We start from the raw sequence: 26,058 nt of genomic DNA, 5'->3' as shown, positions 1-26,058 counted from the left end.
TGTTCATAAGTTTTTCTTGTTTGTTTTTTTTCCTTTCTCTGAGTAATCTCATGGTGACATTTTTATCCATGACTGTAAAAATACATTTGTTTCAGTGCCTTCTGAATGAGGAAATTAATGTGCTGTCCCTGTCTACAAATGTTTCCAGACCTGCAGCAATATGGCTCACTGATAAGTGCCTCGTAAAAGCCAAGCCACACTGTTCAAAAGCAATTGCAGATGGGCCACCAATGCTAGTTTTGCCAATATCCACATTTGTTGAGAGGATGGACAAAAACGTTTGGACCTTGGGGTCATTTAAGCATGTGGAGTTACTACTTTGGCTGGGCAGGAGATTTTTTTCTGATAAGGTGGAGTCTTTCTCTTTTTTTTTATGTAAGAGTTCCAATGGAAGCAAAGTCTTTGAGCACTTATAAGGCAGAAGCAGATTTTTGATCATCTGGGAGTTAAAGTGCACTAGAGTAGTCAGGAATGTGGAAAGGAGGCCACAGTTGGATCAGTTATGATCTTTGTGAACGGCTGAACAGACCCGAAGGTCTGAGTGGCCTACTTCTCTCGTGTATGGAAAGAGACAGGTGTGTGTGCAAAAGGTGCCACAATTAGCCAAAGAATGGGATTCGTCACAGTTAGACTATTTGAGTGTCTTGATTCTGTGCGTCTCTCCCCTCAAATGGCCATTGGAGATGGTTAATGTCAGCTGCCTTCGGGGCTTGGAATGTTTTGTTCTAGCTTGGGCAATGTTTCACTTGCCTCAGTAAGTAACATGTTTGTTTGGAGAGCTGGTGCAAGCGTGGGCTGGAAAGTTTGTGCTTGTAACCATTCTGTCGTTCTGCATCTTAGTTTGAGTATCTTTTCACTTCAATATCCATGTAAATGCATAGTAAGCCTTATCCTTCAATGATTTGTTTGGCATTAATGCTTTGAGTTCAACCTGATGCACAACGTATAATATTGAATTAAGGCAAAAGTCTTTTCACATTAGTGATTTGATTTGGTGTTCATAAGTATGTGTTCTAACTGTAGAAAGTTGACTGTCTCAAACTAGTTTTAGGAAGTTGCATGTTTTTGTCCTGCGTATCACCTTGGGATATTGATTTTGCCTGTTGATCTTGAGATGTTGCCTCTCCTTTGGGAGTTCCATACGTGGTATCTTCCAGCATGTTGATGTGCTCATTCAGTGTAACCTCGAGTTGGTAGTGTATCACAGCCTAATACTATACCAGGTCCTTAGGCTGTGCCCTTCTACCTGAGTGAAATTGTTTTTCTGTAGAAATATGTTGTCCAAATATCTTCCCACCCTCATCTTTGACAGACTGGATATTGAATTTGATGCCTTGCTAGCTATTATTCAGGAGATGTAGAATTCAGAGCCACAAAGCCCTGTTTAAAATTACTGAAATAATTATTCCTGTAAATGTTCTTTTATAGAGAAAGCAGGTGCTGGAGGAACTTGGCTGGTTTTGCAGTAACTGAAGAGAAACAGTTTCAAACTGAATGTGACTCCTTTTTCAGAACTGAAATTGTCTTGCTCATGTTCATGATGCATTTGGCTGCAGATGTTGCTACAGATCCTAAAAGGGTGAAAAACTAGGCTAGTTATACCTTCACCTTTCTACAATAGCAACTGTATGACATGGCTGAGCCTTGTAGACCTGATTCTATATGATGTGAATGATGGTGTATGTACACTCAGTTAATCTTGTGTATCAATTGATTCAGGAAGATTTGCCAACAAATAGTCTTTATGCTTAAAATTTACCTATTTAAGGGTGTTAATATACTAAAAGTCAGAGTTGCACAGCCTGGGAACAGACCCTTCAGTCAAACTTGTTAGGCTGACCAGATATCCTAAATTAATCTGGTCCCATTTGGCCCATAATCCTCTTAAACCGTTCCCCATTATGTACCCATCCAGATACTTTTAAATGTTGTCATTGTACTAGCCTCTACTGCTGGCAGCTTATTTCATACACTCTTCACTCTCTGAAAAAATTGCCCATCAGGTCTCCTGTCACCTTTAAACCTACGTCCTCTTGGTTTGGACGACAATACCCTGAAGTGGGAAAGAAGACCTTGACTGTTTATCCTATCTAAGTCTCATGATTTTGTAAACCTTTGTAAGGTCACCCCTCAGCCTCCAACGCTCTTGCCTGTGGTGGGGGGAGGTAAGTGTGGAAAAGAAGCCCCAGTCTGTTCAGCCTCTCCCCAAAGCTCAAACCCTTCAATCGTGGCAACATCATTGTAAATCTTTTCTGAACCCTTTCAAGTTGAACAACATCTTTCCCATAGCAGGGAAGCCAGAACTGAACGCAGTTTGCCATAATCACAAAATGATGTGCTTAGTCTAGGATTCTATCAATGTTCAACTTCATAATGTTTTTAGCTCATTTTTGCACTCCTGAGAAACTTGGTTGAACAGCTTCTGGATTGGCAATTATGCACTAAGGTGAATTCAACCCCTCAAATATTGCATGTAGAGAAGTTGAACCTGACTTGAGCATAATTTCCAAGACTAAATTTCAAATTTTAAGTCTGGTTTACTGGAGAATTGAACAATGACTGGAGATTTCCTTGAACCTGCTAATTGGCATGTGATTTTAACTCCTTTTTTTCTTTATTGCAGACCACCCCTAACTGCCCTCATTTACCATCATGAGGCACAACCAGACCCGCTCTCAGAATCCCTCTTCGGTCACCGTTCAGGTGAAGCCAGGGGTTTCAAAATTGTCACATCAGGGCCGGGATTTGGTTTCTCGGAAGCCACGGCTGCACGAGAGGGGTGAAGGGGAATCCAGTAAGATGTCAAAAGTCTCAAAGGAGGTTCCATTTGTCGTACAGAACCAGGAGTTGGAAGCATTTCTTAAACTTCTCGGTATGTCTGAATTCATTTTATTGATCAAATTGTGTATTCTGGTGTTTTATATTTCTCCTTTCAAACACTGCGGCTGGAACAGATATGTAACTGCCAAACTGATAGACATCACATTGAACTGAAATGAATATTGAGATTGGCACTGGTCATTTAGTACTTAGGGATGAAGATCTTCCAGAATATTGAAATAGATAATTAACTAACATCCCCAGTTAGATGGGCACAAGGGGGCTTGGACTATTGTTTAGAGTTCCTGGGCTCGTTTGCTAACACAGATTTACGTTTCCACAATGCCCTTCTCAACCCTGGGGCACCCCAGAGTGCTTTATAGACAAAAGGTGTTTCCTTTGTAATGTAGGTCATGTGGTTCTGTGAGCTTCCACGAAAGCGCAATCTGATAATCCTGAGAATGCCTACAACTTGGTAAACAGGCCATTTGGCCCAACAAGTCCACACTGTCTCTCCGAACAGCATCCCACCCAGATTCTTTCACCAAACCCCTTTTATCCTGTGGCCAATCCACCATCTTTGGACTGTAGGAGGAAACCCACACATGGGGAGGATGTGCAAACTCTGCATGGAGTCACCTGAGTGTGGAATCGAACCAGGGTCCATGTTGCTGAGACAGCATGAGACCATTCAGCCCAAATGTGGCTAAGTTTCTTGACCCTATTCTCCTGCTTTTTCCCCATAAACCCTTGATTCCTTGATACTCCAGAACCTATCTATCTTGGTCTTAACTACACTCAATGAGCTGGCCTCCACAGCTTTCTGTAGCAACAAATTCCATAAATTCACCACTCCCTTGCTGAAGAGGTTTCTCCTTAACTCTGTTCTAAAAGGTATTCCCTTGGATCCAAGGGCATACCTTGGAGTTGGTCTCTCCCACCAATGGAAATATCTTCTCAACATCTACTGTCCAAGCCATTCGGCATTCTGTATGTATCAATTAGATCCCCCTCCAATATCCTTCTTCTAAACTAGATTGAGTTTGGACTCAGTCTTCAAAGGTTCCTTATGTTAGACTTTTCGTTCCTGGGACCATTCTTGTGAACTTTCTCTCAACCCACTTGAAGGCTAGTAAATCCTTCCTGAGATATGGGGCCCAAAACTGCACACAATACTCCAAATGTGACCTGACCAGAGCCTTAGAGCCTCCAGTAAGTCCCTGCTTTTATAGTCAAGTCCTGAAAGTACATGCCATTATTGCATTTGACTCAATCAGCAGGTTCACCTTGAGAGAATTCTGGTCTAAACTCCCAAGTCTCTTTGCATTTCAGACTTCTGAATTTTCTCCCCAGTTAGAAAATAGTCTATCCTCTATATTCCTCCTACTAAAATGCATGGTCTCACATTTTTTCATGTTTTACTCTATCTGCCACTCTTTCTTCCACTCACCTAACGTGTCCAAATCCTTCTGTAGCCTCCATGCTTCCTCAATGCTATCTGTGCCTCTACTTGTCTTTATTGTAGGCAAACCTAGCCAGAATGCCTTCCGTTCCTTCATCTAGATGGTTATGTAAAAGTAAAAAGTTGTGGTCCCAGCACTCAGCCTTGCAGAACACCACCTTGTCACTGGCTGTGATCCTGAAAATGACCCTTTTATCCCCACTCTTTCCGCCAGGTAGCCGAGCTTCTATCCATGCTAACACCTTGCCTTACACCATGTTTGTATTTTCCAGTCCTCTGGGACCCTTCCTGATTCTTATGATTCCTGAAAGATCACCAGTAACACCTTCACAAACTCTTCAGCTATCTCTTAGAACTCTGGTGTGTAGTCTCGTCCAGGAGATTTAGCCACTTTTAGGCCATTCAATTTTACTAGCGCCTTCTCCTTGGTAACAGCCACCATACTCAGCTCTGCCATTACTCTGAATTTTTGGAATATTACTGGTGTCTTCTACCATGAAGACTGACAAAGCAATTATTTAGTCCCTCAGCTATTTCCTTGTTTGCCACTACTATCTTTCCAATGTTGTTTTTCAACAGTGCAGTGTCCACTTTGCCTTTTTATTTTGTCCTTAGTCAAAACTCTTAATCTTCCTTAAATTATTGGTTAGTTCACCCTTGTATTTAATCTTCTCCCTTTTTCTTTGTTGCCCTTTGTTGGTCTTTGTAAGCTTCCCAATCCTCTGGCTTTTCCATTGCCCCTCACCGCATTCTCTGTTGTCTCTTACTTTTATGCTATCTCTCACTTCACTAGTTGAATCATCCTCCCTATATCATGCTGCTTTATCCTCCGGAATCTCTACTGTGTCTTCTGAATTATTCCCAGGAACCCCTGCCATTGCTGTTCGATAGTCTTTTCTGCTAGGCTCCTTTCCTGGTCATAGAGTCTGTTTCTATGTTGTACATCTTCGGTCCAACTCTCCCATGCCGACCAGATATCCCAACCTAATCTTGTCCCATATCCCTCTAAATTCTTCCTATTCATATACTGATCCAGATGCCTTTTAAATATTGTAATTGTACCAGCCTTGCCACTTCCATTGGCAAATCATTCCATATATGCACCACCTGCTGCGTGAAAACGTTGCCTCTTGGGTCCCTTTTATGTCTTCCCCGGTCACCTTAAACCTATGCCTTCTAGTTCTGGACTCACCCACTGATGAAAATACCTTGTCTATTTACGCTATCCCTCATGATTTTATAAGCTTCTATAAGGTCACCCCCCCCCCCCCCACCCACCCCAAGCCTCTGACACTCCAGGGAAAACAGCCTATTCAGCCATTCCCTATAGCTCAAATCCTCCAACCCTGGCTTTATCCTTGTAAATCTTTTCTGAACCCTTTCAAGTTTCACCATATCCTTCCGATAGGAAGGAGTCTAGAATTTCACGCAATATTCCTAAAGTGGCCTAACCAGTGTCTTGTACAGCTGCAACGTGACCTCCCAACTCCTATACTCGTACTCTAGCCAATAAAGGAAAGCATACCAAATGCTGCCTTCACTATGCTATCCACCTGCGACTCCTCTTTCAAGGAGCTACGGACCTGCACTCCACAGTCTTTGTTCAGCAACACTCCCTAGACCTTACCATTATGTGTATAAGTCCTCTTAAGATTTGCTTTCTCAAAATGCAGCACTGCACATGTATTTAAATTAAACTCCATATGTCACTCCTCGGCCCATTGGTCCATTTAATCAAGATCCTGCTGTACCATTCTACCATCTCCTTCCTCATGCTGCTGTAGTTGCCTTTATTCAGCTATAATACTGTTACCTTTGATTCAATCTTCTCCTTCTCAAATGGCAGAGTAAATTCAATCATTATGAAGGTTTCTTCACCTTAAACACCCTCATCAAGTCTATCTCGCTGCACAACACTAAATCCAGTATTGTTTTTCCCCAGCGGGTTCCACCACAAGCTGCTCCAAAGGCCATCTTGTGGATATTACACTAACTTTCTTGCAATCCACTGCCAATCTCATTTTCCCAGTCCACCTGCATATTGAACTTCCCCAAGATCACTAACTTTGCCTTTCCTGCACATGTCTTTGATCTCCTGATGTATCTTGTACCCCAGCTCCTGACTACTGGTTGGAGGCCTGTACATAATTCCAACTATGGTTTTTTTCACCTTTGCCGTTCTTTAATTCTACACACACCCCTGACCCACTTCATTTCTTACTATTGATTTAATTTCATTTCTAAGGCAATCCTGCCCCTTTACCCATCTTTTCAATAGTACGTATATCCTTGAACATTCAGTTCCCAATCCTGATCCCCTTGCAGCCATGTCTGTGATGCCAACCCATTATACCTACTAACTTTGGTCTGTGCTATAAGCTCATATACCTTATCTGAATGCATGCAGTATAAAGAATATAACCTCTTCAGTCCTGTATTAAGTGTCCCTCTTCTAATTGTCACTAGTTTGTCCAGTGTGCTTAAGCTTGATTGTTAACCCTTTTCATATTGTCCAATTTCTGTGCTGGAGGTTTTAATAACCTCTGCAGAGATCTGCATTGCACCTCTAAATCGGATTTTGTAATTTCCCCGATAAGTGAACCCCCCTCCAACATTACCCCCCACCCTGTCCAGTTTAGTTTAATCTGTCTGCAGCCCTAGTTAGCAATTCACTAGGACTCTGGTGCTAACCACTGAGCCATATTACAGCCCCATAAACCATACCTGCTGAAACTCAGCAGTGCCCTGTGGTCTTAGATGCGAGTTTTCTTGTGTTCAATCTCTGGAGTGGAACTTGAGCCCACAGCTTACTGGAACAGAGATGAATGTTACGACCAATTTGCAAAATTTTTAATGCTGACTTGATAGACATAGCTTGGCCTCTGCCCTGACTTGAAGGTGCTGACTGTGCGAGGGTGAAATTGTACAGGCGTCAGCCATTCTTCACCAAAACCAGATGGACTGCAGCAGTTCAAGGGACAGTCTACTGTTACCTTCTCAAAAAGCAATTAGGAATGGGTAATGCATACTGCGTTTGTCCATGGGGGAAGAGAGAAAGTTAGAAATGACAGCCACAAAACCTTGATATCTTGACATGGTTAGTATTTTTGAATTAAAGCAATTTTTTCTGATACTGCGCCAATCCTCTTTTATTTTTGATTTGCTGGTAGGATGCACACAGTCACATAGATATGGTATGATCAAAATGAAAATACTTCGCTGCCTGTGATTCCGTGGCATGCTGAAATAACCCTGAGAACAGCTGCTAGTTTAGAATGGTCCAGTACTGATGGGATAAAGTTGCTCAGTGAACTACACAAAATAAACACATTCAGCACGAGCCGTTAATTTTAGAAACTGTTGTCACATAGGTCATTGGCTGCCATTCTTTTCAGCAACTATCCTTGAGCAGCAGTGAGCTGAAGGACTGTCTTGAACTATTGATTTCTGAAGAATTAACATTGATCAGCTTTGAGCAATTAACATTGTGATTTGTTAATATGCCCCAAGGAACTTGATGATTGTGTTCTTGAGCAAAATATGATATAAGGACACTAGAGGATATGCTGGAATAGGACAACGTGGGAGATTTGCATTTCTTAAAAAGGATCCCTTTAAAGGTAGTGGGAATCAGAGGCTTGGCACGGAGGCAGCTGAAGACTAATAGTTAAGTAAACAAAATGGGGCATGACAGAAATCCAAGATTTTAACAGTTCTAGTATTAGAAACAGGCAGGGAAATGTTACTGAGGGCGTGAAAGATGTGCACCTTTTATCATTTAAGTGGAGTGTTGAATTGTTGGAGATGAAATTCAAAACTGGTGCAGTTTGAGAATAAAAGGGTGTCCCATTCATGATGGAGATGGGGAGGAATCTCTTCTTTAATCATACAACATAGAAACAAACCCTTTGGTCTAATTTGTCCATGACTACCAAGCTTCCCAAGTTAAATTAGTCATGCTTACCAGCTTTTGGCGCTCATCCCTCTAAACCTTCCCTATGTACCTATCAAAGTCTTTTAAATGTTACAACTGTACCTGTCTGCCACTTCCTTTTGACGATTCATTGCATTTGTGAACCACTGTCACCTGTGGCTGCAGATGAAACTAATCTTTGGTAGGGACCCCTTCATTTTCTTTTTCCCCTAACTTCACGCAAAATCCTAGGAAACACTTGATCAGGTCTTGGAGATTTATCCACTTTAAGACCTCCAGCATCACCTCTTCTGTAACGTGAATTGTTTTTAAGGGCATCTAAATTTATTTCCGAGTTTCCTGGCCTTGACTTTCCATTTCTTTCTCCACAATAAGAACTGATGTGAAATATTTTAGTATCTCTCTCCCATCTCCTGTAGTTCCACACCTAGACAACTTTGACTTTAAGGGCCCAATTCTCTCCTTGGTTTCTTTTTTAACTCTTAATGTACTGTGGAATCTCCTTTGGATTCTCCTTAATCTTAAAACGCTACTTCATCCATTTTTTTGTCCCCTTCATTTCCCTCTTAAAAATGCCCCCACACCCATACTCTTAAAGAGATTCACTTGATTCCTGATTGTCTATACCTAATGACTCCTTACTCTGACCATAGCCTTAACACTTTTATAGTGGAATTCTCCTCTTGGTGAGCAATGGCAGCTGGATCATTGGATGCATCCTAGACTGAATTAGACATCCTTTAGATCAAGGACTCACAAGCAAGGAGAAGGTGATCACGTGGCCTCACTCCACTTTCCCATCTGATCAATTATGGCTTTACACCAAAGTAGCTTCAAGGGGCTGAATGGCCAACCCCTAGTTATTTTGTTCTCTTTTTGATCAAGGTGGTTGGTGCCTGATTTAAACTCCATTCTGAAGGCAGTCCAGAATGAGACTGGAAAGATTAAAAAAAAAACCCAAGGGGCAACTTTTTCAGAGGGTGGTGCATGTATGGAATGAGCTGCCAGAGGAAGTGGTGGAGGCTAGTACAATTATGCCATTTAAAAGGCATCTGGACGGGTATATGAATAGGAAGGGTTTGGAGGGGAATTGGCCAAGTGCTGGCAAAGGGGACTAGATTGATTTAGGATATCTGGTCAACATGGACAAATTGGACCAAAGCGTCTGTTTACATGCTGTACATCTGACTACACTGTAATGCATTGGTGGCAGTCTTGCTAAAATGCCAGAGCCAGGATTAAAAGTCAACCTTTTGAGGTCAACTGAATCTTGCTGATACTAGAGGAGCAGTACATCTTGTGGCTGTGATGCATCTGCATCTGCTCCTGCTCATCAATGTTAAACTCGTAAAAGGGTAATGTGTTCAGCTAATTATTCCTGAATCTCAGTCCCAGATCATTGCCTTGTTAAAGGCTCAATTTGGTGATTCTGTCTTGGTTCTGAACTCTCTCATTCCACTGTGAATAAAAACACCACCAAGTGTAGAATGTGATACCTGACTGCTCTTGAAAAGAATGAGCTTACCCCGCTGTCTTGATTTTGTTTCTGAAAGAATTGAGAAATCAGAAAAGCTGTTGTATTTTTCAAAAGTCTCAGCATTTCCTCCTTTTTTTAATATACTTTAGGTTGTCTAAAATGTTGTGGACCGTCAATTCTTGGAAAGATTCCATTGCGTTTTTAAAAAAAAAAAATTCCCCCCCACCCCCCACCCACCCTACCATTGTTACCTTTTCATGGATTTTTGAGGTTTTTTCTAAAACTTAGTTTATTTGTGCATTTGGATTCACTGAAGATGTTCAGAGATGTCTCTAAGTGGGCATTGATTGCCTATCCCCATTTTAAGGTAAATTAGTCTTTATTCCTCATGGTGCTCCAGTGCTTGCCCTCCTTGGTTGAAGGGAAGACAAATGCTTTGAGTATCTGCAGTAACTGAGCTGAGTTACCATATTGTCTCATTGCCGTGACCTGGTAGTGGAGGCAGTGGGCTGTGCAGCCCAGCAGTGGTGGCATCAAGAAACTGATTTTGTAGTGTTTATTATTGATGTGTAGTTACATCCAACTAGGATCATGCAGACTTCTGTATTCTTCTGACTTGAATCTTTGCAGCTGAGGGTCTGCATTGGTGGTTGATTATCTTGTAAAGAGGACCCTGCATCTGGTCTTCTGTAGTAGCTACATTTTTCAACCATTTTTCAACTTTCCTCATTCCTGAAGAAGGGCTTATGCCCGAAACGTCGATTCTCCTGTTCCCTGGATGCTGCCTGATCTGCGCTTTTCCAGCAACACATTTTCAGCACATTTTTCAACCAGCTGATTCGGTTAAGTTTCTGTTGAGTCATCAAGTTACTGATGTAGGAATTCATTGTCATTCAGCATCAGTTGGGCAGTGTCCTAGGGTTTGGTTTGAGGTTATTAACTACCAGTACCTGTCCCAAAGCAGGTGATTTTTCACAGGTCCTCCTGCCTAGATTGGCTACTTCATTACTAGGGCTTTCTGAATGAGTTAACATGGCCCAGCTGTTGCACTGTCGAAGTTTGTGGCTTGTAAAACTGCTTCAGAGGCCTGCACCTGTCCTGAGTAATGCCAAGGAATGTTGTGCCCACTCAAGATCAAACAGCAGACAGATCCCACTGTACATTCCAGAGAACCCGAAATCTTCCTATTCTGATATAAGTTTGTCCTTCACCCAGTAGGAAACTGGTCTGTATCAGATGGTGGTTTGTGTAATCTTGTGTATAGATTGTCAAGTTTGCCAACATTACAACACATACCTTTGCAGTGTTATAACCTCCTACAACATTGCTGTGATTCTGTTCGCTGAGCTGGGAATTTGTGTTGCGGACGTTTCGTCCCCTGTCTAGGTGACATCCTCAGCGGTTGGGAGCCTCCTGTGAAGCGCTTCTGTGATGTTTCCTCCGGCATTTATAGTGATTTGTATCTGCCGCTCCTGGTTATCAGTTCCAGCTGTCTGCTGCAGTGGCCGGTATATTGGGTCCAGGTAGATGTGCTTATTGATTGATTCTGTGGAGCTTATTGAATCTGTGGATGATTGCCATGCCTCTAGGAATTCCCTGGCTGTTCTCTGTTTGGCTTGTCCTATAATGGTAGTGTTGTCCTAGTCGAACTCTTGTTGCTTGTTATCTGCGTGTGGGGCTACTAAGGATAGCTGGTCATGTCGTTTCGTGGCTAGTTGGTGTTCATGGATGCGGATCGTTAGCTGTCTTCCTGTTTGTCCTATGTAGTGTTTTGTGCAGTCCTTGCATGGGATTCTGTTTTTGCACAAAACACTACATAGGACAAACAGGAAGACAGCTAATGATCTGCATCCATGAACACCAACTAGCCACGAAATGACATGACCAGCTATCCTTAGTAGCCCCACACACATAACAAGCAACAAGAGTTTGACTGGGACAACACTACTATTTTATAGGTCAAGCCAAACAGAGAACAGCTAGGGAATTCCTAGAGACATGGCACTCATCCACAGATTCAATCAACAAGCACATCGACCTGGACCCAATATACCGGCCACTGCAGCGGACAGCTGGAACTGACAACCGGAAGCGGCAGAGACAAACCACTATAAATGCCGGAGGAAACATCACAAGCGCTTCACAGGAGGCTCCCAACCACTGAGGATATCACCTAGACAGGGGATGAAACGTCTGCAACACAAATTTCCAGCTCGGCGAACAGAACCACAACAACGAGCACCCGAGCTACAAATCTTCTCCCAAACTTTGAACTACTACAGCATCGTTCGCAAGTACTTTGAGATGTGCTGCTTAAAATGCTACATATTACGCATTATATTAAAATATTTTGATCTGGAGCTATCCCCTTAGGTCTGTGCTCTCAAAGATCATGGTCTGGTCTGATAGTAGTCTCATTCCACTTTGCCTGTTCCTGGACTCCAACAGTTTGAATATTTACAAAAAGTTGCATTTTCAAACTGTTTTGTGTTGGAGGGGAATTCCTCTCCGCAGTGGAATGACCTCACATGGCTGGGTGAAGATGCTTGCTTTTGGATTCCTGCAGTGATGAGCAAGTTTGTAGCCCTGAGCATGCTCTAACTCCAAGCCACCAGAGGGCCCCTTTGTGCTGCATTCTAAAAGTCTTGAAACCCTGAGGGAGGGTGGGGGCTGGTTGGAGGTGGTGGAGAGAAACTGAACATTGCCTTAATGTCCAGTTAAATAATTAGTGGCAATAAAGTGGAGGCAAAAATGCAATTCACCTTGGCTCCTGTCTCTTAAGGCACCAAAATGAGTATTTCTTGGTGATTAATATTGCAGTCAATTTAAGGGGCCAAGTGTTTGCCAAGGGATACAACTGTAGTTGGGTTCTGCTAAATGGAGAGTTAAATTTCTAAGGAACCCGATTGGAAGTTTGAGCTCTCAATAGGCTAGACTGGCTTGAGTTTTCACTTATTGTGTGCAATAATGTGGCTCCTAGAATGTGGGTGCCGAAAAGCCTGCAGTTGTCTTTTCTCCTCCCCTGTGTCGATGCTTGTTTGGTAGCTTGCTATATTTGGTCTGTATTTTGTTTCTTGCAGATGACGAGATGATTCAGGATTTCCTCTGGATGGACAGTTGCTGCCGAATTGCAGATAAGGTACTGGGGAATGGCAGCCACATGTGCAGTTGGGATACTGGGCTCTAGACATGAAATGAGTAGTTCTAACTTACAGGCAGTCTTGAAACTAACACCACTCCAGGCTTGGGCGACTGAAGGTTGTGCACGCTTTGTATCTGTGAGAGTTTCCTCTGGGTGCTTAGGTTTCCTCCCACAGTCCATAGTTGTACAGGTTAGGGTAGATTGGCCATGCTCAATTGCCCTATAGTGTTCAGAGATGTGCAGGCTAGATTAGCCATGGGAAATGTCGAGTTAGGGTAGGGGGCTGGGTCTAGGTGGAATGCTCTTTGGAGGGTTGATGTGGACTTGATGGGCTGAAAGGCCAGCTTCCATGCTATATGGATTCAGTGTGCCCTGCAGGCATTTGAGCAGTGTCTAATGGCATTTATTGTTCACCCCATTCAAGTTTATAATTCTAGCATGGTGTTTGGTTCGGAACTATTTTCAGGTCTTTCAGTTGTGGTTTGTGTTCAGATTTTATCTGACCAAGTGAAGTCCCAAGGTTCAATGTATTAAATTTTCAGCAATCTATATTCTAGAGTGTTCAAAAGGCCAAATGTGCTGGCACTTCAGAGCTACAGGTGTTGATGGAAGTGGTGCCATTTAATGTGATCTGATGGGTGACAACAGCCTGCTGGTTGCATTCTGTACATATTTCACTCACCACCACCTTTGGATGTCACTCTGATCCCAGTTGGTCCATATATCCTTGGCTGCTTTCCAGTCGTGATTTAGATACTTGTTGAATGGCATCCACCTGTGCAGTTAGTTGAATTATGCAATCTGTACTAAAGCAAAAAAAAGCTGGGAATCGCAGTGGGTCCGGCAGCATCTTTTGGAGAGACCTGATGAAGAGTCATGCCTCAAAACATTAGCCTGCTCTGTCCATAGGTACTGCCTGACCAGCTGTGATCTCCAGCATTTTCTACTGTTTTAGTTCAGATTTCAGCATCTGCAGAAATTAACTCCCATTAGGCAATTTGCCTGTGTACTGGCAGCAATCTCACTCAACCAGTCATTCCACATTCTTGCAAACTCCACATGACTTCAGTGGTCACATGCACAGTTATCACTGTCTTGTTATAATAAATTGTTGGAAGGCACTGACCATACAGTTGAGACTGTGTAGCTTAATGACCTGACACACTGTATATCAAATGTTGCACAGTGCTAATTGAGTGGTTTACTTTCAAGATTATATCCTGATTAGCATAATGTTGAAAGGTCAAGAGGAACTGGTTCAAAACTTTGTGAAACGGGCACAATATGCCCCTGCAACATGACAGTGTTTACTAGCTAGTTTTTGCACTACACTGACTCCTGTTTGGTTCAGGAGTAGGTTCTAGGAGTGAGACTTTCTAATGTGAGAGGCTTCTGAACCAAACTTCCTGTTTTGAGCAAGAATCAGTGAATGAAACAGTGCAGTGAACAGGAGTGGGATCATACCAGGGTTAATTGTAGTATCCAGACTGCTGAACTAGCTTTGCTAATCTAGGATTCTGTGATACATGTTTGTTTCAGTGAGCCAACAAGTCTCATTTACCTCTTTTTTTTTTTGTATCTGAACCCCAACTGCTCTCTTTCAGTATTTATTGGCCATGGTGCTGACTTACTTCAAACGTGCAGAGCTTCACATAAGTCAGTACTCCAGAATGAACTTCTTCTTGGCGCTGTAAGTACATGCCTCTTAATTGTGGCAGTCAGCCTCCTCATGTAGGGTTGGGTCAGGTGCTTGTTGTCTGGTCGGAATCTATTTTTATCTTTGCACCTGGAAGGCAGTTGTGACTCCAAGTCTTGCTTTTATAGAGTCATTCAGTACAGAAACAGACCTTTTTAGTCCGACTTGTCCATGCTGACCAGGTTTCTGAAACTAAACTGCTCCCACTTGCTTGCAATTGGCCCATATCCTTCCAAACCTTTCCTATTCCTATTAGTCCAAATGTCTTTTTAAATAGTGTAACTATACCTGCATCTACCACTTCTGGCAGATCATTCCACATACACACCATCCTTTGTGTGGGATTCACTCTTAAAAAGAATATAATGCCTCAACATTTGTCTCTTTGGAAAGCTTCTCACTTGCCAGTGGTCCCTTCACCTGAGAACAGTCGACTCCAGTCAATTTTTTTGCAAGTTCCCCTCATACTGTCCATTTGCTTTACTTCAATTAGAAACTTTCACTTTTATACAAGACCTAACCTTTCCACAACTATTTTAAAGCTTTTAGAATTATGATCGCTGGCCCCAAAATGCTCCCCCACTTCAGTCACTTGCCTTGCCTTATTTCCTAGGAGCCGATCCAGTGTTCCTTCCATTAGTAAGTGTATCTACATGTTGATTTCTATTGAACACATTTTAACAAATTCTTCCCCATCCAAGCCCTTAACACTGGCCATCCCACTCTGTTTGGAAAGTTCAAATGCCCTAATGTTCTTGCAAATGTCTATGATCTCTCTGCATATTTGCTCCTCCATTCCCTGTATTTATTGGGGGGCCCACAGCACGATCCATCAAGGTGATCACCTGCTGAGTCCTGCCCATATACAGCAGGAAGAGAACCCCTGCTTCTAGCTATAACAAGAAAAACCAAGCCCACATCCAACTTCAAGACCCCAGCAGTAACTGCTACTGAAAACTTAAAATAAAAAAAAAATCCTAGTTCTGTGAGGGCTTGACCCCACCCATTCATGGAATAGGCAAAATGGCTGCATCCAATACGATTGTGATTAAGAATTTGTTTATTTTCACAAGCAGCCTGACAATTAACAGGGTTAACTGGCAGGTCTTTGTAATTGCTCCTGCAGGTACCTGGCAAATGACATGGAGGAGGATGAGGAGCAGTACAAGTATGAGATATTTCCATGGGCATTGGGTGACAACTGGAGGAAGCTTGTGCCGAAATTCCTCAAATTGCGACTGGACCTGTGGGCTCAAATGGATTACAAGGCGGCAGTCAGCCGGCGATGCTGTGAGGAGGTGATATGCTGGACTTGGTGTTGTAACTTCAGGGTAACATTGATGCTTTACTGTGCTTTTTGCTTATAGCCCTGGGTCAGTGAGTCACTTTAGAGCTCAGCTCAGTCTTTGCTGCTGTTCAATTTGTGGGCTATCAAACTCTGCAAGCTGACATTTTCTGTTAAACTGAGCCAGGTTGCTCTGTGGTTAGCACAGCTGCCTTCCAGCACCAGGGAGCTGGGTTTGATTCCAGCCTTGGGAAACAGGAGTTTGCACTTTCCCCCCATGTCAGTGTGGGTTTCCTCCAGGTGCTCTGCTTTCCTCCCACTGTCCAAACAGTGCAGGTGAGGTGGATTAATCATAATAAATTGCCCAGTGTGTCCAGGCTAGGTGGGTTAGCCATGGGAAATGCAGGGGAGGGATGTGATAGGGTCTGGGTGGATGCTTTTCAGGGGGTCAGTGCGGACTCTGGGCTGAATGGCCTGCTTCCACATTGTAGGGATTCTATAGCTTCCTGAATCATACATTGGCTGCTTGGGTGAGCAGTCTACAAAAGATCCTGTTTCCCTTCAAGGATTCATACTAAGGGCTTGGTGTTGCAGCCCATTGCTTCTCAGAATTATTGGGAGGTGGGTCTGCACTCACTGCTTGGCTGAGCCAGGAGTCAATGCACAGAGGGTATCAAGCAGGGGCCACAGTGGTTATACAAATGTTGAAATATTGCTCATTTCCATTTCTGGCGGTGTGTATGCTGTCTGTCATTTTGTTCACCCAATGAGATGTTTGTGCCTTTGGTTTCTTTGCTGAAGGTGATTGCCACTATCCCTTGCCATTATATTTGGCACAGAGACCGCCCAGTTCATCACAGTGGTGCGATCAGAAGCTACCTGCAGAAAGAAACCGTACCTTACCCACAGGGGCCCAGTGGGACCCCACCATTCTGCACACTCTGCAATCGCTACCGGTGCTACTTGGACCTTGATTCGGATTCTTCATCTTCTTCCCCAGAGAACACTGTCTTGTTGGATGGTGACTGGCCCCAAGATCTATTGATATTGTCACCAGCTGTCCTGATAGACCATGGAATAGAAGGTATGGCCTCACTGAGCTCTGGGGTTGGCTTGTTTTTTTAAAGGGGATGTCTGTAACCAAGACACTAGCTGAATGATGATTGTGGATAAGATTGATCACTCGTGTCAGGAAGCTTTTAGCTCAAAGGAATGAGATTACTCAACCCATGGAGCAACATAGCATGTGCAGTTAAAATATATCGCGTGAGACACCAAATCTAGACGTCAACTTGGTGACCAAGCAGTCAGCCATTGTGCTTTCTCATGGAATCTAATCTTTGATAGCTGGGCCATTGTTATTGCCTTTAAGGTGGTGATGAACTGCTGTGTTGATCTGGTGCAGGAACAGACAATGCTGTTAGGGATGAAGTTCCAGGACTTTGCTCCTGCAACACTAAAGGAACATGCCTGGATGTTTTCTCAGGTTGGAGAGTCTGAGATGGCAGGGGGTGGTGTTCACGTGTATGTGCTGCCCTTGTCCTTCTAGGTGGTAGAAGTTGTGGGTTTGGAAATCACTGATTTAAGGAATATTGGTGATTTTCTGCAGCATTGCACCTTTTCAATGATATGTGCTGCTACCATGCTTCAATGGTGGATGGAGTGAATGTGGTGCTAATCAAGTGTTCTGTTTTATATGAATGGTGTCAAGCTTCGCATCCAGGGAAGTAGGAAATATTCCATCACAATTTTTGGCTTATACCTTGTAAAAATAGTGGACTGACCTTTTTAGGGTCAGGAGGTTAGCTAGTTGGTCAAATTCCTCATTCCTTTAGCTACAGTATTTGTATGGCTGGTCAATGGTAATCCCCAGCATATTGTCAGTGGGATTGAGCAATGGTAATACCTTTGAATGTCAAGTGTTTGATTAGATTCTCTTTCCTGTCTCTCATGGCAATCAAAGTACTTGCCAATCCAAGGCTGGATATGTCAGTGCCTTGCTACATGTGGTTATGGACTGTTTCAATATGAGGAGTCGCAAATGGTACTGAACACTTTATAGCCATCACTGACCATCCCCACTTCTGATTCTTATGGTGGGAAAGCCATTGAAGCAGCTGAAGATGATTTGAGCCCAGGACATGCCAATAAGGAACACCTGCAGAGATGTCAGTCAAACAGACCCTTCCGTCCAACTTGTCCATGCTGACCAGGTTTTGAAACCAAGCCAGTCCCACCTGGCCCGCATCCTTCTAAACTGTTCCTATCTTTGTACCAGTCCAAAGGTCTCAAATGTTGTAACTGTACCTGCATCAACCACTTGCTCTGGCAGTTCATTCCATATGCAAACCACTCTGGAAAAAGTTACTCCTTAGGGTCCTTTGTCTTTCCTTTCTGCTTAAACCTATGCCCTGTAGTTTTGAAGTCCCCTACTGTAGTGAAGAGCTTTTTTTGCTATGCATCTTATCGATGCTCCTCATGATTTTATAACATCTTAACATCACTCCTTTTAACTCCTCAAACCCCTCTAGTGAAAAATGTCCCAGCTTACTCAGCCTCTCTTTACAACTCCAGTCCCAGTAACACCCTTCCAAGTTGGGGCTAAGAAGACCATCACCAAAACAAATCTTCCTTGTGCTTTGAGTCTAATCCAAAGGGTTTTCCTCCAGATTGCCATGACTCTATTTTTTGTCTAGGAGAAAGTGAGGACTGCAGATGCTGGAGATCCGAGTCGAAGAGTGTTGCTGGAAAAGCACAGCAGGTCAGGCAGCATCCGAGGAGCAGGAGAATCGACGTTTCAGGCCAGAGCACTTCATCAGGAATGAGGCTTGAGCCAAGGGCTAGAGAGATAAAACGGAGAGGGTGGGGCTAGGGGATGGTAGCTAAGCATGTAATAGGTGCATGAAGGTGGAGGTAAGGGTTGAGCAAGTAGGTGGGAAGGAAGATGGGCAGGTCAGGAGGGTGGTGCTGAGTTGGAAGGTTGGATCTGGGATAAGGTTGGGTGAAGGGGCAATGAGGAAACTGGTGAAATCTACATTAATCTCGTGTGGTATGAAGGTCCCAAGGCAGAAAATAAGACGTTCTTCCTGCAGGTGTCAGGTAATTAAGGTTTGGCAATGGAGGAGGCCTCACACTGCAAGTCCTTGGGATAGTGGGAGGGGAGTTGGTGTTTGGCCATGGGGTGGTGGGGTTGTTTCATGTATGTCCTGAAGATGTTCTCTGAAGTATTCTGCAAGTACATGTCCTGTCTCCAATGTAGAGACTGCATCGGGAGCAATGGTACAATAAGTTGTGTGGAAATGCAGGTAAATAGCTGATGGATGTGGAATGTTCCTTTGTGGCCTTGGACGTAGGTATGAAGGAGGTGTGGACGCTGATTTTGCATTTCTCGCAGTGGGAGGGATGGTGGAGGGCATGGATCTGACAAGAATCATGGAGGGAATGATCTGCATTCCATAAAGAATATATTTCCTTTCCCACCCCTATCTCTAGTCTGTAAAGACCATTCGCTCCACAACTCTTGTCACAAAGCTAGTCACTTGTTTTTCAAAAAGCTGTTCCTTAGCTCGAGGTGACTCTGTCCTTGATCTTTTTTTTCAGAGGGTAAATAAATTGGGCCAGGCTCAGACCAGCTTGGCTTGGGACAGCTGAAAAAGATTGAGGCCTTTTGTTTATATGTAAACAGATGAGACTTCAGGCCAAAGTGGTCATGTTTTAGAAGTGACCCGTATAATGAAAGGGAGGTGGTCTGCTCTCTGGGCTGAGCAGTTTTACATGGGTCTTGACCTGGGAAGTTCAACAGGGAGCTGTGTGGAAACTTTTTCTGCCCTTCAACTTCAACCCGTGAGCATGTGTTCATTTATACTGGTTTTAAAGGGAGTTTCCTTATTGGGACTGTATGTTCGGGACAGTATAATTGAGTCTAGTTTGGGTGCACTGAGTTCTGTTGGTTCTTCATTCTGTTCTGTTTCATTGTGTAATTTTGTGAATAAATTTGTAATATCTAGTAGTCAACCTAGCTCTCTCACTCCCAGGTAACCTTCAGTGTACACTTATCAAAACAAATTGCAAAGCTATGATCTGGGGCTGCCTGCTTAATGTTCTGAGTGGTCTGGCCTAGTCCATAACACCCTAGGTCCAAGACCCCCACCAATCCATCCTTCCCTTCAACACCTTCCCCTGCCACCACCAGAATTGAAACCTGCTCCCTCACCTCTGTCCAGGGTCCCAAAGGAGCCTTCCACATCCATCAATGATTTACCTACACTTCCACACGGGTCGCTTAGTATATCTGTTGCTCCTGATGCCGTCATTTTTACACTGGGGAGACAGGACGCCTACTTGCAAAATGCTTCAAAGGACATCTCCGAGACATGCACAAAGCAACCCCGCCGCCCTATGGCTGAACACTTTTTTAACTCCCCCTCCCACTCAGCCTAGGGTGTGAAGGGACTGGGCCTTTTCTATTACCAAACCCTCGCCCCCTGATGCCTGGAGGGAGAACCTTATCTTCAGCCTTGGGACCCTCCAACCCCAGGGCATCAATGTAGATTTCACCAGTTTCATTTCCCCTTCCCCCACCTTATCCCAGATTCAACCTTCCAAGTTGGTACAGCTCATGTTCTGTCCTGTCCTGTCCATCTTCCTTCCCACTGATCTGCTCCACCATCCTCGCAGACCCAGCACCTTCACCCCCACCTCCATCTACCTATTGCAGTTCCAGCTACCTCCTCTTCCCTCCCCTTGCCTCACCCATTCCATTTATCTCCCTACCCATTTCAGCTGATAAGCCTCATTCCTGATGAAGGGCCGATGCCTGAAACTTCGATTCTCCTGCTCCATAGGTGCTGCTGACCTGCTCTGTTCATCCAACACCACACTCTTGACGCTATTTTTGGTCTGGCCCCTTAATGCCACAGCCAGTCAGATACAACCTTTATGTCCATACAAATTCTTTTCAACTCTCCTGTGGAGTTGAGGTCTCTCATTGATGCTTAGGCCAAGGCTATAACAAAGTCAGGCAGAACCCAAACTAGGGGTCAGTGAGCCTGATACTAAGCATTGAATGACCTCTCCCATCACCTTGTGAGTGACTCCGATTAGACTGGGCAATAATTTGCCTGGGTTGGATGCTAGTCCTGTAGCTGTATTGGAATAGCTCAGCCTGGGGAGCAGCATGTTCTGGAAAGCCAACTTTGATTACTGTTGCTGGAAGTACTGTCAGGGTCATACATAACCTATGCAGTATCCAGTGTTGTCAGCTGTATGTTGATATTATGTGGAGTGAATTGAGTTGGCATCTGAGATACTGGAGAGCTCCAGGAGGTTGAGATAATTTTGATATTTCTGGTTGTTCTGATCGTAATGCTTCAGTTCAGTCTTTAGCATTGATGTGTTGGACTTCCCTCTAAGGGATGGGGATATTTGTGGGGCCACCACCTCCCGGGAGCTGTTTCATGGCTGGATGTGACTGCTGAACTTTGACTTGATCATGTAGGGTTTGATTCTTTCGCTTGCTGTTTATACTGTCTGGCACACAAGCAAATCTGATCAGCTTCACCAGGTTGACACCACATTTTTCAGTGTACCTAGTGTGACTCCTGGCATGCCCTCTGCACTCTCCTTTTGAACCAGATTTGATCTCTTGCTTGATGGTAATTGTAGAGTGGGGGGGATACGCTGTTGGACTGCAGATCTGCTTCCCAGTCAAGTTGCTTGATCTGTTTGAAATCTATCCCATTCTGAATGATAGCACCATCCAACCTGATGGAGGGTATCCTCAGTGTGGATTTTCCCATGTCCATGTTTGTCCTGCTGTGAAATATTTCAGTAAGATCAATGTTGAGAATTCCTTCCTAACTGTATGTACAGTACTGTGCTGCCAGTCTAGCTCTGCTAGACTGATCCTTCCATTGGGCTAGGACCGAACCAGAGGATGTGGAATTGAACTTGACATCACATGTCCTGCTATAGCTTAACTACTGAGATGATCCTGTCAGCTTTGGCACTAGCCCCCAGATGTTAATAAGGACTTTTCAGGTTTGGCAGGGATGTTCGTAGTTTTTAGGCATGTGGTCTGTTGGGATTTTGGTTGAAACAAACCATTTCAAAAAGCCTGAAGTTAAGAGTCTATCATATTTGAGAGTCTGGAGGTATATGTAGGCCAGACTGAGTAAGGGTGGTAGATTCCCTGCCCTGAAGGACATTTAATGAACTTTTTTGATGGTTCCATTGTTGTCAGTGGACCTTTTTTCTACTGTGATCTTTTTAAAATGTAAAACAAATTCCTCCATCTGCCATGGTGGGGTTCAAAAGTGGTCTCGGAGCATTACCTGAGTCTCTGGATAATTAAAATACAACTAGGAAGTGCTGGAGGAACTCAGTAGGTCTGGTAGTATTCATAGAGCGAAGCAAGGGGTTAACATCTGGGTCTGTAACCCTTGTCAGAGTTGAGTTCTGGTGAAGGGTTGCTGGACTCAGTTACCTCTGCTTCTCTCAAAGATGCTGTGAAACTGGAGTCTCTCCAGCACCTTCTGGGTGTTTCAGATTTCCAGCTTTTGCAATTGTTATCTTGGGTTACCAATCCAGCAATAAGGTCACTCCAGTCCACTAACTGTTAATCCCTGTTAGCTAAAGTCTCACTAATTGACTGCACCTTGGTTTTCCAACCCCACTGCCCTGTGGCCAAACACTTTAACTCATCCTCCCAAGGTGTGTGTGTGTGTGTGTGTGTGTCCACCCACGTGGCATCAGTAAGGCCTTCACTTGTTTCCTCATTTTACAGACAGACATCCCAGTCCCAACCTTCCAGGTTGGTTCTGCTCTCATCAACTGTCATACTTATCCATCTTCCTTCTCACTTATCTGCTCCACTCTACTCTCTGACCTATCACCATTACCCACAACTCTGTCTACCTATTGCGCACTCAGCTACTTTCCTCCCACCCCTTTTGATCTGTCTATTTCCCCCCCCCCTCCGCCCACAAGCCTCATTCCTGATGAAGGGCTCCTTCCCGAAATGTCAATTCTCCTGCTCTTCGGAGGCTGTCTGACCTGTGCTTTTCCAGCACCCCACTCTGGCTCTAATCTCCAGCATCTGCAGTCCTCACTTTCTCCCTTTGGTTCTCCTTAGTCAGCTGCCCCTCATCCAACCTTTTTCAAACACAAGTGCCTCTTCTCCCTTGACTATCTCTCTTGCCAGTCCAATTGTTGACCTCCAGTATGTTTGCTGTTCCCTCATTATTTCTCGTGGTCAGATCCTTGCAACGTGGTTTGTTCTGGCATTTTTTCTCACATCTGCCTTGTAAGGCTTTATATATTCACTTTGAATGTTGGTACTAGAATTGGATTGCTTAATACTGCTTTTTGGTTATCAAGTACTTTTAGATTTTTGTTTTACTTTTTAACCATCAAAGGCTTTTGGCAATTATATATGCTATTGTAGAACGATCATCCAGATGTGACCTTTTTAAACATCACAGGGAATAGAGATGACTGCAAAAGTATAATTGTAAGATCAGTAACAATGTTTACAGCGTCCTTAGCAGGACTTGTACACTTAATGGTAAGGTCCTGGGGAGTGTTGTTGAGCAAAGAGACCTTGGAATGCAGGTTCATAGCTTCTTGAAAGTGGAGTCGCAGGTAGATAGGATAGTGAAGGTGTTTGGTATGCTTTCCTTTATTGGTCAGAGTATTGAGTACAGAAGTTGGGAGGTAATGTTGTGGTTGTACAGGACATTCGGTAGGCCACTGTTGGAATATTGCGTGCAATTCTGGTCTCCTTCCTATCGGAAAGATGTTGTGAAACTTGAAAGGGTTCAGGAAAGATTTACAAGGATGTTGCCAGGGTTGGAGGGTTTGAGCTACAGGGAGAGACTGAACAGACTGGCGCTGTTTTCCCTGGAATGTTGGAGGCTGAGGGGTGACCTTAAAGCTTTTAAAATCTTGAGGCAGCAATGATAGGGTAGATAGACAAGGTCTTTTCCCTGGGGTGGGGGAGTCTAAAACTAGAGGGAATAGGATTAAGGTGAAAGAGGAAAGACCAAGGGACCTAAAGGGCAACTCTTCCATGCAGAGGGTGGTACGTGTATGGATGAGCTGCTAGAGGAGGTGTGGAGGCTGGTACAATGATTCCATTTAAAAGGCATCTGGATGGGTATATGCATAGGAGGGATTTAAAGGGTTTTGGGCAGCTAAGTGACTTGGCACTACTGCCTCACAGCTTGGGACCGTTTCATCCCACCCCTGGGTGATGTGCAGCTTGCACGTTTCTGTCTGTGGGTTTCCTCCAAGTGCTCTTATTTCCTCCCACAGCCCAAAGATGTGCAGGCTGGGTGGAAATGGAAGGTTACAGGGTTAGAACAGGTGAGTGTCTGGGTGGAATGCTCTTCAGAGGGTTGGTATGGACCCAATGGGCCAAATATCCTGGCTCCACACCAGGGTTCTTGGATTTGTTTTTGAAATGCAGCGATCTTAGTTTCTAAATGATCTGCCTGGTTTTCAGTTGAATTGTATGGTACCCAGTGTTTTATATCACCTCTTCATATGCTTCCTCAAGATAAGGCTTTGGGTGTGTTTGCTGATCTTGATTTAAAATCGGGAAATTGGACATCACAGCCTGTATTTTGGAAGGGGGCCACAAAGGACAATGCTGTGTTATATTGACTTGTTTCTGTTAGTCCTACAGGAAGCTTTGGTCAGTACCACACCTGATGGACAAGATTACAGCTGGTGCATGTAGAGTGGTGACCGGTGTGCCTGCCTACAGCTGGACCTTTTAGATTTGACACATGCCAGCACTGGTGTTTCTATTACTTAACCCTGTTGAGCATTTTTATGATCTGATGCACTTTATGATTTTTTTCCCCCTGTCTGGCTGCCAGCCCCCTCCCCCTTGTGAGACTGAGGCCAGGAAGGGAGTTGTTAGCAACTGAACTTTAAATGGTTACACTCAAATGTTAAGACATTTGTTTGCAATTGAATGTATATTTATTGCTGTGAAAATGATTAATGTATAGAATAAATATTGGCAGATGAACATGCATGTCTGTGTCTGGCATTATTGCCTCTATCGAATGGTGATCCAAGTAGGGTGATCAAAACTGTTACCTTGTTTAAAATTGTAGAATCTCTATCTTGAGCTGTGGTTTATATCCTAAGGCTTCAAGTTGAGAAACAAGCTTTTGAGTCACTGGGGAAGATAGTGGGGACATTGTTCAATTTACAAAGGCCAAATGCCCCTCCAAGTCTAAACAGATTGGGACACTACTCATTTTTCTAAACTTCAGTGAGGTGATCTCCTTGAAACATGAGATTCTTAAGGGGCTTGACAGGGTGACTGCTGAGAGAATATTTCCCCCTCATGGTCTCTGGACGGCATTGTCTCAGAATAAAGGGACACCAAGTAACTGAGATGAGGAAGAATTTCTTGTTGAGTTGTTGGGACTCCTGGCCCCAGCTGTGGGGGCAGTCCTAATATTTCAAGGCTGAGAGATTCTTAATCAGCTGGGGAATTGAGGGTTATGGGAAATGTAGGAAAAGTAGGTATGAGGACTGATCCAATTGAATGGTGGAGCAGGCTTGAGAAGGCAAGTTATTTACCCCATTACTATTTTGAATGATCTTAAGTCCTAATCTAAATGACACTTTTTTTTTTAGATTAGATTACTTACAGTTGTTACAGTATAATAAATACACTTGTTACAGTATAATAAATACTGTTAGTTGTACAGCATGGAAACAGATCCCTTGGTCTAACTCAGCCATTCTCGCCAGATATCCTAAATTAATCTAGTCCCATTTGCGAACATTCTGCCCAATAGCCCTCTTAAACCCTTCATATTCAAATACCAATCTGGATGCCATTTAAGTACTGTAATTGCACGAGCTTCCACCACTACCTCTGGCAGCTCATTCCATCCACACATCAGCCTCTGAAAAGTTATCCCCAGTCCTTTTCAAATCTTTCCCTTAAACCTATGCCTTCCAGTTTTGGGCTCCCCTACCCTGAGGAAAAATGCCTCTGCTATTCACCCTATCAAGGGTCTCCTGATTTTATAAACATCTAAAGGTCACCGCTCAGCCTCCCATGCTCTGGGGTTGGGGCCAGCCTGTTCAACCTCTGTCTATAACCTGGTGTTGTGTGACTTCTGACCTTGTCCATGCCAGTCCTAACATGAGCACCTCCACATCAGGATCAGTCATGATCATAAGATCTTAACACACTAGTGGACGTAAGGCCAT

General features: G+C 43.8%; 1 protein-coding gene across 7 annotated transcripts in view; it reads left to right on the top strand.

Annotated features, from left to right (window-relative positions):
• LOC122543815 (speedy protein 1-A-like) overlaps window positions 1-24,857 on the top strand; it is a 29,125-nt gene extending 4,268 nt beyond the window's left edge. For 3 of the 7 annotated variants that reach the window (XM_043682612.1, XM_043682615.1, XM_043682610.1), the window contains exons 2-7: window positions 2,624-2,872; window positions 12,774-12,832; window positions 14,440-14,525; window positions 15,658-15,862; window positions 16,618-16,900; window positions 24,495-24,857. In XM_043682612.1, the coding sequence (XP_043538547.1) occupies window positions 2,653-2,872; window positions 12,774-12,832; window positions 14,440-14,525; window positions 15,658-15,862; window positions 16,618-16,900; window positions 24,495-24,556 (915 nt within the window). In that variant the 5' untranslated portion in view covers window positions 2,624-2,652 and the 3' untranslated portion in view covers window positions 24,557-24,857. Of the gene's footprint in view, window positions 1-1,492; window positions 1,592-2,455; window positions 2,873-12,773; window positions 12,833-14,439; window positions 14,526-15,657; window positions 15,863-16,617; window positions 16,901-24,494 lie in introns of those variants that run through there. The other 4 variants (XM_043682613.1, XM_043682617.1, XM_043682616.1 and 1 more) reach the window with 4 other exon arrangements.
• The last annotated feature ends 1,201 nt before the right edge of the window (window positions 24,858-26,058 follow it).

Source organism: Chiloscyllium plagiosum, chromosome 45 (assembly GCF_004010195.1).
Source record: "Chiloscyllium plagiosum isolate BGI_BamShark_2017 chromosome 45, ASM401019v2, whole genome shotgun sequence".
Lineage (NCBI taxonomy): Eukaryota > Metazoa > Chordata > Chondrichthyes > Orectolobiformes > Hemiscylliidae > Chiloscyllium > Chiloscyllium plagiosum.
Note: the sequence above shows the minus strand (reverse complement) of the source record. Positions and strands in the feature narration are given on the sequence as shown.